Here is a 20,725-nt window from a genome sequence, read left to right as displayed (position 1 = left end):
TCCCACACAAATTTCGGCTTATCTTGATTTCAATAAAATTGGGAAAATAAATATGTTAATGTATGATTGATGATTTTTATTAGGGAATATTAAGAATGTTTACTAAGTCACTTGAGTATGACATTTTAAAAAGAAAAGTGGTTTAAATTATAATGTGACCAGATTTCTCAGTTCTAAAGTTTTTAGGTGAACGAATCATGTTGAAATTATTTGTAACTTGAATGCAGGAGCACCGTTGTCAGGTCACGGACACGGGGACCCACACTGCTAAATTATGAAGAACACAGCGATGCAACATGACGTGACACACACACACACACACTGCAATGAATATCATACGTAGTACTCTGATACAGCATCCAGGCTAAACATAAAAACCTGTTTCTCAGTCAGAAACATTACTGGACATGTTTTGACTTTACAAGTCTTATTGTTTGTTTCATTTATTATTTATCTATTCAATTAATTTCAGAATAGATGACTTTTTGCAGCGCACACCCTTCATGCACTCAAATGGACACAATATCCTCTCTCCCTAAGGAACCCCAAAGTGAGCAAGACCAAATTCAAAAAGACAACATAGACAAACATATGTTTACTTTAGTTTCTGCGCCAGTGTGTTGCTTCTATTTACAGCATCAGCTAATTGCTCCAGCTAATTCTAATAAATAATAATAATAATAAATAAATCTGGAAGCCGTTGTTGCGCTTGTCTTCCTTAGAGGCAAGAAAGCAACATTATGAAATAATCGTTAAGGTTGTTATAGGAAAAAACACTATTATGAAATACAAAGAGATTTCAGAAACAGTTTCTGAAAAATAGATCAAATTAAATTCTGAAAATAAGTATTTTAACAATTTATTTTATTATTTCATTAATTATTGTATTTATTTTAACTACATTTTTAGTATTGAACACTTTGGGGCTACACACCTCGCTGCCTCTCTCTCTTTCTCAGTCTGTTTGAACATGCACGCTCCCTCATGTCCAGCTCACAATACAACATAAGCAGCCCCTCCTGGGTAGTTATTGATTTCTACCCATGCCCTCCTGTCTCCCACACACATACACACACACACAGGCGTAGGAATTCATATCTTTCCTCCCTGACTTGTGCTGGAAATATCCTAAAGACACGGTTTGAAATGTCCAGTTGACCCTCGAAGGCTTTTTGGGAGAAAGCAACTTTTAACCTGGAGAAAGTAATTTGACATTTCTGCCAGGTTTATTGACATGTTGGTGTGTGTTCACACTTAATACACACTGAATGTAATACATATATCATCCGTATCCTCCTCAGCACATCATTCTTGTTTTCCTGAGAAGCCCATAGTTCCTCTATGCTCTCGTTGTGCATTTTACATTTTGGATATTTTAGTGAAACAACATGCAGCCACTGGTATTAGCCTCAACAAATAGCTGACTATACATGCGATATTACATACATTGATATTTTTCCTTTCTTTGTCACCTAAAATGTTTTTTAATGTGTGACAGTTTGAACAGAGAAACTCTAATATCTCAAGGATCCGAAGTGTGTAAAGACGGACTAAGGTTACGGAGAGACGTGGTGCTGTAAAGTGTATTTGGCTGAGAGAGGTTCACACGGCTGAGTCCTCTGATTAAACGGGATAATTAGTTTCTTATTGAATAGATTCATCATCAGAATATGTTAAACAACAGGGGAGCGAAGGCTGTAAATGCTGTAATTCCTACAGCCTGGCCATTCAGTCCCACAGCAGAGTCACTGGGGCTGTTTAAGAAGACAGGCTCAAGCAGTAAATAAACAGGAGTTTTTCTGATGTGCAAATGTTTGGGGTTTCAGAGACATTTTCACGTGTCCCTGAATCAAAACATGCATAGAGGAGACGAGTCAGCGTCCACTAGTCTGTGGGCACCCCATCAGTCACCGTTCTGCTGCCATGCAGAAACCACCTATGGGCTGTATTTACAGTATATGTCATGAAGCTGACAGCTAGAATTTACACATTTTTAAAGTGGTTGTATTGTTATTGCACTCCATTTTTTTGAACTGTTGTACCCTCCCGCTATTTTTCCCACAATTCTTTCACCGAACTTCACCAAACGTTGAGTTTATTTTTGCTTTCTGTGGTACCGTTCTTCAAAACATTCTAAAATGTGTCTACAGTATCACTAATTGCATGCAATTGCATATTATTAATAGCAATTTGAATAAATCCAAAACCCAAGTAGGCAGTAAAAGTATCTGGTACCAGGTACTATAATCTAATGGAAAACCAAATAAATGTGAACATTGCAACATTTGCACTACTCACTGCTGCTACTCTTTTATGCCTTTTTTATCGTTATTTATTATTGATGCACAAGTGAATGAGCGAGTATATGTTTGTGTGTGTACGCTAAATAGTGTATTTGTAGGTTTTTTAGCACAACAAATTTCGTTGCACTACTGGTGCAATGACAATACAACTTTCTGATTCTGATTCTTCCTTCTCAAGGAAGGTTCTGGGAAATCTTTGGCAGCTCATAAAAGGAAAGCAGGGCTTGGCCCAGGCTGTGTTCAGCTTGGACAGGAGAACTGATAAACCGGACTGGGAATATTCATTCAACATATTTTGCAGCCATGGAAAAGAGATAACTGGATCAATAGAAAGATGACTACAAGTGTTTCCCAAAAGTGCAGGGAAATTGTTCCAGTGATTCAGTTTTATTTCTTTGTGTCATCAGCTTATCAGTTATTATAGCTATAAAATGAAATGATAAAACATTTACTGGAAGCCAGTGCCCCCTCTTTATGGCAATCTATCTTTCACTCTTTCTTTTCTACCACACTAATGTGGTATCAGTTCTCTCCTCTTCCTTCAGTCAGTGAGGTCACCACTCCACAGCCTTTAACTCACTATCATAAATGTGAAGCAGAAGCAGGAAACAACATCATGTCAAATGTTTTATCCCAATATATCTCCCCAATAATTGTAGTTCATGGTTTTGCAATTCAAATCATGCAAATCAGACCATCACTGCAGATTAAACTGACCATCAGTTAACACAGTGATCCAACTCAGCTAAAATATAAACTACTGCTTAGATGTTAACATCATGAATTTAACTTTATGAAAAAATATTCCTTATTTCATCTTGTTTCCAAAACCACTGCATCAAACTCACTTCAAAAACATGTATGCCCAAACTCAAGGTTAAACACAGTCTCTGTTTTCTGAGAAAACATTAACTACGTACTCTTTTCAGACAACTTTCAAGCCTACAGAGAGAGAGAACTTGTTAGTCTGGAACGTTTGGAAAGCAACACAGGCTGAGCGAATTGAACATCATTCAATGGCCAAATCATGTGTAGTGGAGACTCATAGAGTGAGTACGTGTCCACCACAGTATGGGAATTTTACCATTACAGCAAGCAAATGACTCAGTTGGCTCCTTTGTACTCCAGGAACAGTAATACTGGCTATGTGTATAAACTGACTGTAAATAAAACCGTAATAAAACAACACAAATGACACAAAAACTTTGTGTTGCTTCTTTATGATTGTATCAAGTAGGCATATTGCTTCCTTGATTGAGGCATCTCCTGATGTGGAAACAATTACACATGTAACTATTGATGGGAAGGAATGACATGGCTAAAGATGGTGACCTTCATTCAAGGACTCAATGTTTTGAGGAAGTGGTTGATCCCTGTAAAGCTGAGTGTCTGTGATTGAAGCTACACATTAACAGCTTGTTTTGTTTAGTTGGTAAGTTATTTCCAACAAGTGAAAGAATCCTCAGCTCATGAATGTCGGAGAATACCAAGCAGAATTTATAACTGCGTTAACACCTAAACTGAATACATCTGCAAACAAGCACTGTGTGTCAGTGTCAGATATATATTCTTCCTCTATGCCATAGAGCTCCATTGTTGTCCCAAAACTACTAAAGCTGCTCTAATCAATGTTTTTACATTAACAGTGAACCAAATGACGATGTGTACATGAAACAGGTCGCTCGAAGTCACAAGCTCCATGTCCCCGAATTTCTTCACGTTAAACATCTCAGCAAAACATTAATGTAGCAGGGACCGTTGTCCATACACAACCACCAGGAGTAATTTGGGTTTCCATGTGTTTTCTCAAGAAAAGAGAGCTGCAGTTGTTCACTTTGTTGTAGAATATAATAGATAGATAGATAGATAGATAGATAGATAGATAGATACAGTGGGGCAAAAAAGTATTTAGTCAGCCACCAATTGTGCAAGTTCTCCCACTTAAAAAGATGAGAGAGGCCTGTAATTTTCATCATAGGTATACCTCAACTATGAGAGACAGAATGGGGGGAAAGAATCCAGGAAATCACATTGTAGGATTTTTAATGAATTAATTGGTAAATTCCTCGGTAAAATAAGTATTTGGTCACCTACAAACAAGCAAGATTTCTGGCTCTCACAGACCTGTAACTTCTTCTTTAAGAGGCTCCGCTGTCCTCCACTCGTTACCTGTATTAATGGCATCTGTTTGAACTGGTTATCAGTATAAAAGACACCTGTCCACAACCTCAAACAGTCACACTCCAAACTCCACTATGGCCAAGACCAAAGAGCTGTCAAAGGACACCAGAAACAAAATTGTAGACCTGCACCAGGCTGGGAAGACTGAATCTGCAATAGGTAAGCAGCTTGGTGTGAAGAAATCAACTGTGGGAGCAATTATTAGAAAATGGAAGACATACAAGACCACTGATAATCTCCCTTGATCTGGGGCTCCACGCAAGATCTCACCCCGTGGGGTCAAAATGATCACAAGAACGGTGAGCAAAAATCCCAGAACCACACGGGGGGATCTAGTGAATGACCTGCAGAGAGCTGGGACCAAAGTAACAAAGGCTACCATCAGTAACACACTACGCCGCCAGGGACTCAAATCCTGCAGTGCCAGACGTGTCCCCCTGCTTAAGCCAGTACATGTCCAGGCCCGTCTGAAGTTTGCTAGAGAGCATTTGGGTGATCCAGAAGAGGATTGGGAGAATGTCATATGGTCAGATGAAACCAAAATAGAACTTTTTGGTAAAAACTCAACTTGTCGTGTTTGGAGGAGAAAGAATGCTGAGTTGCATCCAAAGAACACCATACCTACTGTGAAGCATGGGGGTGGAAACATCATGCTTTGGGGCTCTTTTTCTGCAAAGGGACCAGGACGACTGATCCGTGTAAAGGAAAGAATGAATGGGGCCATGTATCGTGAGATTTTGTGAAAACCTCCTTCCATCAGCAAGGGCATTGAAGATGAAACGTGGCTGGGTCTTTCAGCATGACAATGATCCCAAACACACCGCCCGGGCAATGGTTTCGTAAGAAGCATTTCAAGGTCCTGGAGTGGCCTAGCCAGTCTCCAGATCTCAACCCCATAGAAAATCTTTGGAGGGAGTTGAAAGTCTGTGTTGCCCAGCGACAGCCCCAAAACATCACTGCTCTAGAGGAGATCTGCATGGAGGAATGGGCCAAAATACCAGTAACAGTGTGTGAAAACCTTGTGAAGACTTACAGAAAACGTTTGACCTCTGTCATTGCCAACAAAGGGTATATAACAAAGTATTGAGATGAACTTTGGTATTGACCAAATACTTATTTTCCACCATAATTTGCAAATAAATTCTTTAAAAATCAGACAATGTGATTTTCTGGATTTTTTTTTTCTCAGGTATACCTATGTTGAAGGTATACGAATGTAGCAGCATAGAAATTGTGCTGCCATTATTGTACTCTGACGGTGCCAATTGGCAGCACCATAGCCAACCACTGATGGCGCCATGGCTATTTAAGGGGTGGATTTCCCCCTGCTGGCTCTCCCTCTCTGCTTCCTGGTTGGTTGCGTCACTGCCGGCTCGACCACGCTCGTATCGGGCAGGGCCTTTGGTTCGAGTGCCCCGGAGTTTTTATGGATCGTGTACCCTGCTCACTGTCAGCACGGTGATTTTTGCGGTCAGGTGTGTGGCGTCAGCAGCTGACTACACAGTTGGCGCTGATCGTAGCTGGAGACTGCTGCTTTGTTGGGACCTGCTTTGTTGGGACCTGCTTTGTGGGGACCTGCGTTGTGTGGATCGCTGCTGCGTTGTGTGGATCGGCGTCAGTGAGTTTCCTCGGCGTGTCCACTATAACGTGCCGATTTCCATCATCCGTCTGGTGGAGAGGTTCTACTTCACCAGCTGTGGACCTGCCTTCTTAAGACATTTGCTTTTCCCCTGGCTTACATCACTCGCAAGTATTGCGTGGTACTCTGGTGTGCTGACTGTTAATTGACTGGCTTGATTGGAGCCCTTTCAAAGTCTGTTTGTTGGGAGTGTGGGTTGCATTTTTGTTTTTCATTGCCCTGCTCCGTTGTCTTGATTTGTTGTATTGATTATTTTTATATTTAGATTTATTTGTTTAGATATTTCATTTGGGCAGAGTTTTTCTTGTTTCTTACCTTGTTTATTTTTCTTTGTATTTTGAGTAATTTATATTTGGCAACCGGTAGTTTTGTTTGAATTTAATTGATTTCTGCTGCCATTTATTTGTTTCCAAGTTCTTGTATATTGTTTGTTGTTCTGTTGGATTATTGTAACCCCACTAACCTGTGTGTGTGTGTGTTCCTTTGTTTTAGTTGCTGAGGTCCGGTGGTCTGGTGGTGGGATCCCCTTTTGTGTGCTGTGCTCCCTGGGATTCGGGTATCCTTCACGTGTGTGTGTGTGTGACTGTCACAGCTGGGTGTCTTCTCTTTTTTTTGTTTTTTGTTGGGATTCACCGCTCCATCAGCTCGTGCACAGGTATCCTCAGCTTTAATTTAGTCCCCTAGTTTAATCCCCGTGTGAATGGTGTGCTTTTATATCATTTTAATCAAATTCTGTTAATAAAACTTTTTTTTTTTGAGATTGGAACACTGTCTCTTGCTATTTGAGTGAACGGACCTGTGCGCCTTTAAAGGTGCGTCATTCAGTTCTTTGGGCTGAGATCCCAAAGTGGCGTTGTCTGGCAACTTGATTTGTTAAATAGAGTAAGAACGACTATTTCTTTGTTTTCCTGACCCTCCGCTCGCCACAACCATGATGAAAATTACAGGCCTCTCTCATCTTTTTAAGTGGCAGAACTTGCACAATTGGTGGCTGACTAAATACTTTTTTGCCCCACTGTAGATAGAAGTACTTTATTGATCCCCGGGGGGAAGTTCTGGTGTTACAGCAGTATAGGAATTAAAGTGACCACCACCATGAATACAAACGATAAATATGCAAGAATAAAAATGTACAAAATGTTGTGTGTGTATAGCAGGTAAATAAATGCAGAGTGTAATATACACTATAAACATTAGATGGTTGAACTACACAAAGTAGTGGAACAGTGGCAGCAGCTTTAGAATAAACTACATGGTAGCAGCAGTAGTAGTAGCAATTTTTTAATTGTGGCATTACTGACTGATAATCATTCTGTGTGCCAGTTGTTTGAAATCATTAACCTGAAATCACAACAGCAAAGTGTTTACTGTCAGCAAACAGATAAGAGTCCAGCTTCAGATCTTTATGAGCACACTGTAAGCATTTCCATGGGTCAACAGTGCACTTTCTGCCTGCTGTACCTGGTTAGTGTCCTCTGTGTTGAATTGGTAACGGATGTTTGGGATGGTTGGGCACTTTCCTTGTTTTCAGTTGTTTTGGCGCGTCAGTCCATTTGTGGTTTGAAATGAAAACTAATTCAAAATAAATGCTCTTGGGAGAAGATAGGCTGGTGTATTTGAAGGATACATGCTGATACACAGCAGTTTTAATAGTGTGTGCGGTTACCTTTGAGGAACAAAGTCAGTATGGTCCATAATATGTATTACAACTAAGGATCCCTAAGGATCTCAGCGAGTACCTCTGTAGCGTTAGAGAGGCCATGGCCTCTCGATCAGAGCTGATGTTGCTGACATGTTCTTACTGAGAGGACCAACATTTGCTACCTGTTCCTTTGGGTTCTGGCAAGTTGTAGGTTCTTTGTGTACAGCGGAACCTTTGCATATGAAATAAAAAAGTAATGGTCGCAATTTGAAATTGAATGTCAAATGATGATCTAGGAAATTTAAAAGAATAGTTTTATCACAGAGAAGAAAGAAGAAGGTGTGTTCTAAATGAACTTACATGCTTGATGGATTGATTGATTGATTGATAGCTTCATCAATCTTGACAGTGGCATCGGAAAAGGAATGAAGATGTTGGTGATAATTAGCTAATGTTAGCATGATACTGTGATGTGCTTAACTAGAATGGTCAACATGGCAAACACACCTGCCAAACGTAGCATGTTAACTTTGTCATCGTTAGCATAGTTGTACCTGACATTAAGCAATAAAGAACGAGACCTTAAGTCTGGTTTTATGTCATGTTCATATGACCTTTTGTAATTGTCACTTATAATGTCAAGTTATCTTTTTTAAGTGGTTCCTGTCTGTTCCAGTTGTAGTTGTCCTATAAAAATCTCCAATTAGATTAAAGAGATGTATAAACAACACATAATGAGAACAGGATACATGTGTGTTAACATTCATTGTGTTGACTGTGTTTCTCTGTTTGTGCAGCACGTGTGTCTGAGGAGGAAGCAGCAGCACCTGAACGTAAGAGCCACTGTTTTCATCTTTCCTTTATGTTCCGTCATGAGTGAGGTTGTCGTGGCAAAAAAAATCAACATCTTTCTCTAAATATTAAAAAACTCATGTAGAACATCCAAATGTGTAAATATTGGGTCCTTTTCTACAAACTGTCTATTGCTAACTCTTCTGTAAACTACATCAGATACATTACAGACAGAAGTCAGTTTCAGTCAAACAGCTGTTTCTGCTGTCAAATATGAGCCCAGAAAGGACCTGCTATCAGTGCATTTCAGTCTATGAAGTAAAGCCAAAGTTCTCTCTCCTCTGTCTCTCTGCAGTCCGTTTTAACCTCTGTCCAGATGGCTGGTACAGCCACAACTCTCGCTGCTTCCTGTTTGTCAACTCTCCCATGTCCTGGTACAAAGCTGAGGTATACCGCTACTGTCACACCTCTTTCTTTCTATTGTGAGCAGGTTGAATGTGGCTCAAGTCGTGGCTTTTTCTCTCATCTGATATGATGATTTGATCATTCAGTTACTTTACTAATGATGAATTAAGCATGTTCTGCAACACACCAGTAAGGACACAACAATGATTTAGTCTCAAGGATCCGTCTGTGCTCCCTCTGTCCAACAGGAACACTGCAATGCCCTGGGTGGCCACCTGACCTCAGTCAGAAACCCCAGAGAGTACAGCTTCCTCCAGCAGATCACACCGTCAGGACAGACCACTGCATGGCTGGGAGGCTTCAACCTGCAGATCTGAATTTATGCAGCACTACCAACTCAGTCAGTCCGGGTTAAGCCTTGGACCTGGCCTAAGGAGGTCTAGAGTAACACAAGATAGACTTGTTAGCAAATGAGGAGACTAAGACTTCTCTCCTCACACTCATGCTCTTTCTCACTCAGGGCCAGTGGATGTGGATTGACCGTGAAGGTTTCTATTACACCAACTGGTACTCCCCCTCCTCCTCCAGCACTTACCCCTGCACGTACTTACGCACCTCCAGTAAGTCCACCTGTTGAGATACATCAGCTAAACTTTGATCTACTTTTACCTGTTCTCTAATGTTAGTTTCTCAAGGGGAATATAACGTAAAGAAAACATAGCTATACCTATAGCTAATGTCTTAGTTCACAGCAGATTTACTGTGTGGCTACGTGTGAAGGTGCAAGAGGGCAAGATCATACATATTCAAACATTTGAATAGTTTTCCGTATATATTTTTACATAACCGTGACCTTACTAGTGCAGGTCGCCCTCTGCCTCTTTTCAAATGTCCAAATAACAGTTTTATAATTTAACTACAATTGTATGAAGTGTGAATGTAATACCTGAATTCCTGTCTTGGTCTTGTAGAGTGGAAATCTGTTTTTATATGTCCTGATAGGGGACAATGTCCAGATCAGAGTGAATGTGACATTGACTCGTACTTCAGGGGACCCATCACACAGTTTTCACACCTTTTTTGGTCTATGTGCTGATTTACTCAATTGTCTATGCTCAGTGTTAACGTTGTTTCTCTCTTTTAAATCAAATTTCAGATGGTTGGGGAAACACCCAGTGTGGCTCTCAGTATCGCTTCATCTGCTCTAAGAAGCCGTTCAGCTGTTAAACCACATATCAAACATCTGGGGCCTCGGGATGGATCAGCTGGGATGGTTTTTATGTTTAAAGCTAACTCATGACCTGTTTGGTGGCCTTTTTTGCATTGTGTATAAATCATTACATGTTGGGTGAAATTGTGCAAATGCATTTCTGTTCTGTTCATTTTCTTTAATAATAATAAAAACGTTTAAGAATGGGACAACGTGTGGCCTTCCTTTAAGAGCGTGGTTGTAACATGCTTGTTGAAGTTGAAACTGTAGTCTGAACATGGAGATAACCGTCATGCAACTCAGAGTAACTTGAGTCTTAACCTAAGAATGTAACAAACAGCAGGTTCAGGAAGTACAACCTTTGTTTAGCGGACTTGTATTAAAGTAAACAATGCCCTGTAAATACATCTTAGAATTAATGGTCTGATCCATGTTTAAGTGGTCTTTTATGTGCTACTAAGAGTTACTGGCTACAGAATAAGGACATTATACAGGCCAGAAGGGAAAAAGGACTTTGAATTTGACCATACTAACACAGTAAGGTAAAAAAGATACTGTTTTTCCTATATGGGAAGTTTTCCTCAAGTTTCCTTCTTTCTCTCAAAATTTGGAATCAGCAAACAACAATACAAATATAGACCATTTACCATCTGGTGTGATGAAGTCTGAGTTTTCTCTCACAAATTAATATCTTTATCATCTTGGAGTATATTCAAGTTTTTTTCCTCATAAATTTGTTTTTTTTCACATAAAATTTACCACTTTAATTTGAAAGAATATTTCGTCTCTTACCTCTCTCCATATTTTCTGTTTTACCTACAATGGCCCTAATATGCCGTCATATTTTCCTTTTCTGTGGATACTTTCTGTTCCTGTGCATCTCTTTTACTGTAATTACTATAGACCAATCACAACATAACTGTGTGAAACTGAGTTTGCTGCTCTGGACTGGAAAACTCTGGACTTCCTCGCTCTGACTTCACTGTGATCATACTAGATAATGCCCTTACAGTCCTGCCCTCAGAAAACTCCTTCACCCACACACCTGCCAGCAGAGGGGGTGTCACTGGTTTTCTATTCCCACCCAAATGGAGATTTTCTCTGTACCTACTGCTGAATTTTCAGAGCCACAAGCCTTCCTCCAGCCAGGCTCAACTACAGACTTGCCAGCTAAGAAAGCAGCACACGGACCTCTCTCTTTTCCCTCCAAGGACTGGTAATACACTCAATGTATTGGTTATAATTTGCTTTTATTTTGGTCATTATATGTTATGAAAAACACAAAACAACAACAAAGAACTATTTGTAGAGATGTGCATTCATTTGTGGCGACATATGTGATACATATACATGATCTTGGTCCACAAGCGTGTCTTTAAAGCATCAAGAACAAAGAGCAGCTGAAGTATTGTCCGGAGAGGTATTGTCAGTGATGACTAGCAGTTTGGCCTGTGCTGGCAGACGAATGGGAAGGAAAACTCACAGCCATGATTGGAAAAGCCCTTAGACTCTGCAAAAACATCATCATCATCATCATCATCATCATCATCGTCGTCATCATCACCAGCAAATGACAGTGAGTGGGTTTTCTAGTTTTACCTTGAGAGTTGAGCAGGAGGCACTGGTATTGGTCAGCGGAGCCTGCTGTTTCCCAGTTGTGATAGCCAAACACTGACCCATCCTCCCATCTCCAGTCACCCTGGAGGAAATCACAATTACAGTGGTTGTTTTTTTCAGTGTCGCAACGTGTACACTTTTAGTTTGCAGCACTTACATGTAAGATTTAAACATTTCTGACTCATAAGGTTACTGTTTCTGCCAACAGAATAATAAAATCATGCAGAATATCTAAAAGGGCTTTCAGCCAATTTCAAACCACTCCCCGTGGTTGGACATTTACAGAAAATGTTGCTTTGGGTCCATTTTTTTCTTCTTAATCTTCTTCTTTTTCTATTTTCAGATTAGGTCAAACAGCAACAATGCATCACAGAAAAAAAGGACTATGTTGCGATATAGAAATTCCTGAGAGCATGCATACCTCTTTCAAGGCTGTGTACACAATCGCGATAATCACAAGTTGGTATTTAAACATATTCATCTACAGCTGAATCATAATGATGCGTGAGTGTGGGATACATGGTCCAGATGTTTATGAATTCAAAAATAGATGCTGCAGTTCATGAGTAAAAACTGCATCACCACATCCAAAGGTTTTCTAAGACTTGTAAATGTATAAACAAACCTGGAAGTAGTAACCACCAATCCAGGCGAAAGTGTGACCACCAGTCCTGACAAAACGCTGGAGGAAACTATACTCCCAGATGTCGTGGGCTGAGGCTAGGCTGCTACCGTAGCTAGCACAGAGGTTCTGCAGGACGAGACACAATGAGAGGAGGGTTTTTTTTCATTTCAAAACAATGACGTACTGTATTCACGTGATGCTAATCTTTTCTTTCTTTATGAATATCGTGTTATTACCTCAGCATTTCTCCAGCTATCAGCATGATTGGCTAAGTAGTAGCAGTTACCCTGGAAACTTTGCCAACCATCAAGGCAGAAATCAAAACGAGCTGTAATGATGAAAACAAACAAACAAATAAATACCAAAACTGTTTTTGTAATTCATTATTGAAAATACTATTAGTACTAATGATTAAAAATTCCATTTAGTCAATGATTCCACAGTGTTGCACGACAGGGGAGAATCATGCTGCATCCATTTTTTTTCCTGATTGGAAAAATTAGAAATTGGGGGATTGTTCACTTTTAAAAACTATGATCTCAAAATGTGTCAGTTCTGGCAGCAGTCTTTATCTGTGTACAAGATTTTATATTAAAATCATTAATCTTTTATGTTTAGACTCATTATAGAAATCTTTATTTACAAGTATGTAAACTTCCTTTGAATGGGAGTTAGTACAACACTCCAGAAAATGATCGGATGTCACCACCAAGACCATTACTGAACCATTAAATATCTTGGCACTCAGTGAGTGCCAAGATCAGTGCTTAGATTGAGCAGGCATAAAGTGTGATTTGTAGGTCCACAGTACGTTAATTTCACCTTCTGTGATCCAGTTCCAACAGTTTTAACCATCAGCTAACCTTCAATTTCTATTTTGAAGACCAATTACTGGTATATTCTTCTTTGACTGCTGCTCAGAGGGATCTTTGTGTCTGATGACTGATTGGACCATTGTATCACATTTTGATTTCCATGTTCAACACGTTCTTTTTTTTGCAAACCATCCTGAAAATAATATTCAATTTTGAAGAACTTTTAACGTTGTAAAACCTAAAAGTATGAAAGACAATTCAGAGTAGTCCTCTCAGCCACCTGACCATACTCAATCACGGTTTTGTAATTCCAAACAGTGATGTAAATGATTTTCTTCACATTTTTTCGTCTTCTATCTCCAACAGCAGCAGCCTCATGTGAATGTGTGCTTTTCTTACCTTGAGGTAGAACAGCTGCTCTACCAGCAGCAGCAGCAGTGTCCACATCCACTTCTGTAAAACCCAACAACATTAACTGTCATCACTTATCATTTCATCACGTTGCTGGATAGAAAGATAGACAGTAAAACACCTGAAAGGTCTAGTCTCAGTTTACTGTGCAGCTTTTAAGACATGGCAGCATTTGTTGATATGTGTGTACGTGGACTGGTAGCAGATTGGTTTATTGCATCATATCCTTATTCAAAGGAAATAATTAGTTAGGTTGGGATGTACAGTAGAACTGAGATTTTCCCATTGAATTAATGTCTTTTCTCCAGCTTGTGCCCGTACTGTATTTATGAGGCAAATTCAGCGATGACTCAATGAGAAAATGAAAAACACTAAATGTGATGACACAAGGTGCTTTGTGTTGCAACAACAGCTTCCGTGAAGTTAATTTAAGATGTTTGAAAAAAATAAATAGTGCCACAAAGTGGTCTGCGACCTGACTCATTGACACTGAAAGTTAAAAAATGGCAATAACCTGGGTTTGGTGCCGGTTTGTCTTCCTGTTGTACCGCAGCAGCCTCTGCTGGAACAACTGAGGGAAAGACCGGCAAAGATAATCAGTTTTCCTACAGTTATGTTCTTAACAAGTACTACCGAGCAGAGGAACAAAGACCATACTTAACAGATTCTATTTCCTGTTCTAATGCGTAAAGTCAAAAGCGTAAACTTTTGATCTCAGAACTAAAACTAAGAATACATTTAAAATTGTATTCATTAACCGTCATTCCTCCCACGAGCCATATTTTCATTATCTCTGTCCTTAGAAATGTGTTTCATCTATATGTAACAGTTGTCATAATTGTGACACAGTACAAGCATTTTGACGTGTCAGTGTTCTGTCTCACCTGTAGCCCTGACGAACAGAGCAACATAGAGGATAGCAAAGAGGATCACCAGAGTCTTCATGATAAACGCTTTCTTAGAGAAATGAAAAGAAAGAAAAGAAACACAGACAAAATGTTAAGAGAAAGATATTAACACCACAAAAGTAGAACTGAGGTATCATGACTTACAGGGAACAGCAGCAGTCAGGCAAGTGTGAGTGTTGTTCAGGTATCAGGTAGATCTGTGATGACAGGAGAATCTGTGCTCTTTATATACACACTGACCTACACTGACTCACCTCCTTCATGTTAGCAATAAAAACGTGTGGACTTTGCCCTCTGTGTCAGCATTGAGTTGTGTTGCAGGAAGACAAATTATTTTCCCATCACTTCCAGTCAAGGTGATTGAATAATAGCATCAAACAGGTGAATACAGTCATTGAATTCAATGAGCAAAGCAAACACTTAATGGATTGATAGATAGATATTTGTTTATTGATCCCTCAGTGGGGAAACTTTGCTGTTACAGCAGCTCAAAGGGACAGACAAAAAAAATAAAAGCACACAGTTAAGAATTAGAAAAATTAAATAGCAGAATATAATATAATATATACAGTGGTAAAAACCTCTGTACACAAAAAAATGTAATTACAGAGACAAACAACAACAACAACAACAACAACAGGGTGAAGTGAAGTGGGGTGAGAATTATTGTACAGTTTATGTTATAGTAAAGTGCACAGGTGGTGGTGGTGGTTGGTGCAGCAGACTATAATGCAGCATTGTACAGTCTGACTGCAGTTGGGATGAAGGACCTGCGGAAGCGCTCCTTCTTACACCTGGGGTGTATCAGTCTGTGACTGAAGGAGCTGCTTAAGGCCCCCACAGTCTGATGCAGAGGGTGGGAGGTGTTGTCCAAGATGGAGGACAGTTTGGACAAGGTCCTCCTCTCTCCCACCACCTCTATGGGGTCCAGGGGGCAGCCACAGACCGAGCCGGCTCTCTTAATTAGTCTGTTGAGCCTGTTCTTGTCCCGCTCAGAGCACCCCCCTCCCCAACACACCACTGCATATGAGACCACAGATGCCACCACAGTCTCAAAGAAGGTCCTCAGGAGTGGTCTGCTCACTCCAAAGGATCCTAGCCTCCTCAGCAGGTATAGTCGACTCTGACCCCTCTTGTAGAGAGAGTCAGTGTTGTCTGTCCAGTCCAGTTTATTATTAAGGTGAACACCCAGGTACTTGTATGTCCTCACTCTCTCGATGCCAAGTCCCTGGATGCTCACTGGTGCAGTGATGGAGGGTTTCTTGTGGAAGTCGACCACCATCTCTTTCGTCTTGCTGGCGTTGACTAGGAGGTTGTTCCGTCCACACCAGTCGACAAAGTCCGTGATGACCGTCCTGTATTCACAGTCGTTCCCCTCTGACACACACCCCACGATGGCAGTGTCATCAGAGAACTTCTGGAGGTGACAACTGTCTGTAGCGTACCTGAAGTCTGATGTGTACAGGGTGAAGAGGAAAGGTGACAGTACCGTTCCCTGGGGGGCCCCTGTGCTGCAAACCACCACATCAGACACACTGTCCTGCAGTCTCACATACTGGGGTCTGTCCGTGAGGTAGTCAGTGACCCATGCAGCCAGCTGGTCACTGACTCCCGCTCTCTCCATCTTCACCCTGAGCAGTGGAGGTAGGATTGTGTTGAAGGCACTGGAGAAATCAAAGAAAGTGATCCTCACAGTGCTTCCACTGCCCTCCAGGTGAGACAGGGAGCTGCCAATGAGGTGGTGAGGGGTGGGGGGTGGAGGTGAGAGGACCAGAGGTGGTTGTGGAAGTGAGGGGGAGGGTGAGAGCCCCGGAGATGGTGGTGGTGAGGAGCTGGGGGTAGGCTGGTCTGTGCTCAGGCTGGGGAGGGGGAGGGAGGGGGAGGGGGTGGGCCCATTATCAAATCTGTTGAAAAACAGATTTAGCTTGTTGGCCCAGTCTCTGTCTCCAGGTTTAGGGTCTCTCCTACTGCTTATCTCCTGCCCTGACATGGATTTGAGACCTCTCCAGACCTCCCTTGTGTTGTTCCGCTGAAGATGATCTTCCATTTTCTTCCTGTAGTTGGCCTTGCACTCTCTGATCTTTCTTTTAACCCTCTTGTTGTCCTCGGGTCAAAATGATCCACCACTGTGTTAAAAACCAAAAAAAATTCCCCTAAACGATATTTTTTCAACTTGAAATTTGATGACTTTTCCTAGATTGACCCCAACATTAGAAAAAGTGAATTGTTGCCTTTATTCACATTTCCATGTAAGCTGTACAAAAAAAGGTACAAAGATCGTCTTCGGGTCAAAATGACCCGACAGTCAAATTGAGTTGAAATCACAGTCACAGAGTTAGTTACACACCACAGAATGTGAGAAGGTTTTAGTTCTGTCTCAGATCAATCAGTAGCAGACATAAACAAGACAAGACAGGTGGTCTTCTTGCAGACTGCACTGCCTTTGATCTGACCCAAATGTAACAATATTGCCCCTTTGTCTGTGGATTCCCAGAGGCTATAAAGGTGCTGCAGATGACAGTACCCCGAATTATCTCTGTGCTGAAGCCATGAGTGCGCGTCATAACGTCGAACAGGCTCTAGAGCTGATTTTTTCAGATGTCCAGCAAGACAACTGTGATTCAGAAGAGGAAGTGGAGGATGTATCAGAAGAAGAAGATGGGGAGGAATACCCTATAATACCCATAATCTTAGCAGGTGTATACAGTTATGCTGTTGAATTAGAATTTAATATGACCATAGAATGTTTCAGGCCTTCTCAAATAAAGTTACTCTCTCCTCATGAGAGTGAACAGAATATGTCAATCTGACCTCCACAGACGTGGCTTCTCCTGTATCATTTTGTTAAGAAGATAGACAGAATGGACCAGACGGACCTTGATTGTAATAATTTTGTTGTGCTAAACATATTCTAAAGTTATGATTAGAGATACACGCCTATGCAAACAACATCCACAAGTGTTTGAATATTATATGACCACACCAGGGATGCACTATCTGTGACGCACACACTGAAATGGCCAGTTAGAGACAGTCACGTATAGTACTCGGTCCAGCCAACCCTTTAAAAAGCATATGCATGAAAGAGTCGGGGCTCACTGCCAGAGGTCCATGAGGCCTCTGTCACTCCGAGCCCAGCGCTGCATGTACTTTACCTGTGACTTCTGTGACTGGAATAAAACTGCTATTGGGAACTGCAGAACTCTCCGGCTGAGATCCTCGGACTGTCAATAAAAGAACCGGGAGAATCTAACAATGTGACTGCAGCTAGTCTATGGGATGCAGAGTGGAAGGCCAATTTTCTGAGCCACCAACTCTTTCACACCTACTGAAGACTGCTACGATTTGATAACCGGGAGTCAAGACAACAAGAAACAATAATACAACTGACAGTGTCATAGCAACAAGTGGTGTCTTGAATAAATGCAATCTTTCTGCCAGGTGAAGAGGGAAAACTCAGGTATTCACACAATTTGTGGTGAATGACAAGTTGTTTCTTCAAGCAAAATAAGATTTGGTGTTTCAAATTCAATTAAGTTGCTTATATTGGGGGTTTAACGAAGATGGGTCATTTTGACCCGGAGGACACGGGGTGTATACAGAATATGAGGACAACAGGAGGGTTAAGATCCCTCTGCACCCTCCTCAGTTCCTCTCGGTCCCCAGATCCAAAAGCCCTCCTTTTCTCCAGCAGTAAGGCTCTCAGCTCAGCAGTCACCCAGGGCTTGTTGTTTGAGAAACACCGCACCCTCTTGGTGGGCACGGTGGTCTCTACACAGAAGTTGATGTACTCTGTGATGCAGTCTGTTAAACTGTCAATGTCCTGACCGTGTGGTTCACAGAGCACCTCCCAGTCTGTGGTGTCAAAGCAGTCTCTCAGTGCCTCACTGGCCTCCTCGGACCACTGTTTCACACACCTCTTGGTGGGGGGTTGTCTCTTCACTATAGGTGTGTAAACAGGGAGCAGATGGACCAGGTTGTGATCAGAGCGGCCGAGTGGGGGGAGGGGGGAGGAGCTGTAGGCACCCGCTGTGTTTGCATACAGCAGGTCCAGAGTTTTATTGTCCCTGGTGTAGCAGTCCACGTACTGATGAAAGTTAGGAAGAGTGGCAGACAGGGAAACATGGTTGAAATCTCCGGTGATGAGGAGAAAGGCTTGGGGATGCGCTGTCTGCAGCTGTGACACAACACTGTGGAGAAGCTCGCAGGCCGCGTCGGCGTTGGCCGAGGGGGGGGATGTACACAGTTATAGCGATAGCATGTGAAAACTCCCTCGGCAGGTAGTACGGCCGGATGCTAGCAGCTAGCAGCTCAATGTCCTTAGTGCACCGTTGCTCCATGACATGAATGTGCCCGGGGTTACACCACTTGTCGTTCACAAACATCGCTATTCCTCCGCCCTTCTTCTTGCCACTCTCCCTCCTGTTTCTGTCCGCTCTGACGAGGTGAAATCCGTCCAGCTGCACCAGGGAGTCCGGGGTGAGCTCGTTCAACCAGGTCTCGGTGAAGTGAAGCAGACTACACTCCCGGTACTCCCGCTGTAGCCTCGTCAGCACCGCTAGCTCTTCCATCTTGTTCGGAAGAGACCTCACGTTTCCCATGACAACAGATGGAAGGCATGGCTTGAACCTCCGTCTCCTCTCTCGGCGCTGCACTCCGGCTCTGCATCCCCTCCTCCTCCTCCGTAGTTCTGCAGGGATCTCTGGTCTCCTCTCTTGGGGTAGCCTAACTTGGCTCAACGCTAGCAGCTGTTCCCGAGTGTAAACACCTGGGCCGTGGATGACTGTGTTGGCCGACGCAGCGTTAAACAGCCCAGAAAAAAGTAAAAAACACAGCACCAGTCTCACCAGCTTCACATTAAAGTGTGAACGTGAACAGGGACGACTGCTGCAGGCACGTAAAACGTAAAGAAAAGCAAAAAGTGCAAAAAAGTCAGAATAATAAAAGGGAAAGGTCAGAGCTGCCGTAACTGGCTGCCACTCACTTGGCGCCATCATTGGACATCTGAGTTGGACATTGTGTAGATTTGACAGATGTTCAGGTAGAATTGGCTGTAACTAGGCAAGGAGACATAGGCCGGCATTAAGTCAGTTAACTCATTGGCTCCCAGCTGGTCCAACAGAGTAAACTGTGCAAAAACACGAATTTTGCAAGAATCAAAGCAGGGCAGTAGGAGAGCCAATCTTTAACCTATGAAAAGCAGATTGTTATATATTTAGGTCCGTGTTAACACCTGTATCGATGTGTTTCACTACAGCACAGTATATCGTTTAGGCAATAGCTCAAAAAAATGTGTATGTGTCCAGTACCTCTTTACGCCTGTTACTAAAGTAAAAATGACAACATACAAACAGCACATAGACTGTATCAAAGAATTGGATGTGGCTTCTGGATGTGATGGAAGAAAAAAAACAACTTCTCACATGATTTATTACCTCAGTAAATACTTTTCTAGTGAGTTTATGGTCTCAATCATGAGTCTTCTCTGATTTTTATATATTCATTGAGAAATTTCAATATTGACATGAGCATAGTGTTTCGTTAAAGTACAGTACATTATTTAGTTCATATCATTTATCATTCATGGCTCAGGCAAGCCTCTTTTTCTTATTCTGACTTCTTAGCAATAGCTTTTTTGCTGCAATTCGAGCTGTCAAACCTGCAGTTCGAAGTCTTCTCTTCACAGTTGAAACTGAGACTTGCTTACTACGACCACTATTGAGCTGTGCTTGAAGCTGTTGTCCTGTGAGCCACCCATCACGCAAGCTGTTGACTCTCAGAAACTTGTCTTCTCATTCTGTTGTGGCTTTGGGTCTGCCAGACCTCTTCCTGTCAGAGTTTCCCCCAGTTTCTGAGTGCCTTTTGATGGTGAAGGAAACTGTGCTCACTGACACCTTGACTTTCTTCGCAACTTCTCTGCAGGAAAGACCTACATTTTTAAGTGTTATGGTGGTCATTGTTAATTGTCTTTTCCTCGCCATTTTTATAGAAACACACTACTTTCTGCAGTACAATACTGTTCAAATAATGCTCACGAGGGTATGGTACCACAGTGTGTTCCAACACTACTTATATGCAGACAGAGGGGGTTGTACGTAATCAAGAAAGGTTTGTAGAAATTGGTAGCATCAACTTTCAAGGCTTGATCAACCTCCATTGCAGCAGAACAGCTTTAAG

General features: G+C 41.7%; 1 protein-coding gene and 1 pseudogene across 2 annotated transcripts; one reads left to right on the top strand and one right to left on the bottom strand.

Annotated features, from left to right (window-relative positions):
* The first annotated feature begins 8,791 nt into the window (after positions 1-8,791).
* On the top strand, positions 8,792-10,260 carry LOC139225201 (ladderlectin-like; annotated as a pseudogene).
* A 1,154-nt stretch (positions 10,261-11,414) lies between these two features.
* On the bottom strand, positions 11,415-14,794 carry LOC139199197 (snaclec coagulation factor IX/factor X-binding protein subunit B3-like). 2 transcript variants are annotated; one of them, XM_070828228.1, is made up of 8 exons: positions 14,693-14,794; positions 14,525-14,597; positions 14,155-14,211; positions 13,629-13,682; positions 12,651-12,742; positions 12,415-12,540; positions 11,772-11,871; positions 11,415-11,682 (listed from the first exon to the last, which is right to left on the bottom strand). In XM_070828228.1, the coding sequence occupies exons 2-8, from the start codon at positions 14,583-14,585 to the stop codon at positions 11,609-11,611; spliced, it is 564 nt and encodes a 187-aa protein (XP_070684329.1). In that variant the 5' UTR covers positions 14,586-14,597; positions 14,693-14,794; the 3' UTR covers positions 11,415-11,608. The 2 variants fall into 2 exon arrangements, with proteins under 2 accessions (XP_070684329.1, XP_070684330.1); XM_070828229.1 differs by lacking the exon at positions 13,629-13,682 and having other exon boundaries at positions 14,693-14,793.
* Positions 14,795-20,725: the final 5,931 nt, after the last annotated feature.

The sequence above is a fragment of the Pempheris klunzingeri genome, chromosome 3, assembly GCF_042242105.1.
Source record: "Pempheris klunzingeri isolate RE-2024b chromosome 3, fPemKlu1.hap1, whole genome shotgun sequence".
NCBI classification, from domain to species: domain Eukaryota; kingdom Metazoa; phylum Chordata; class Actinopteri; order Acropomatiformes; family Pempheridae; genus Pempheris; species Pempheris klunzingeri.
Note: the sequence above shows the minus strand (reverse complement) of the source record. Positions and strands in the feature narration are given on the sequence as shown.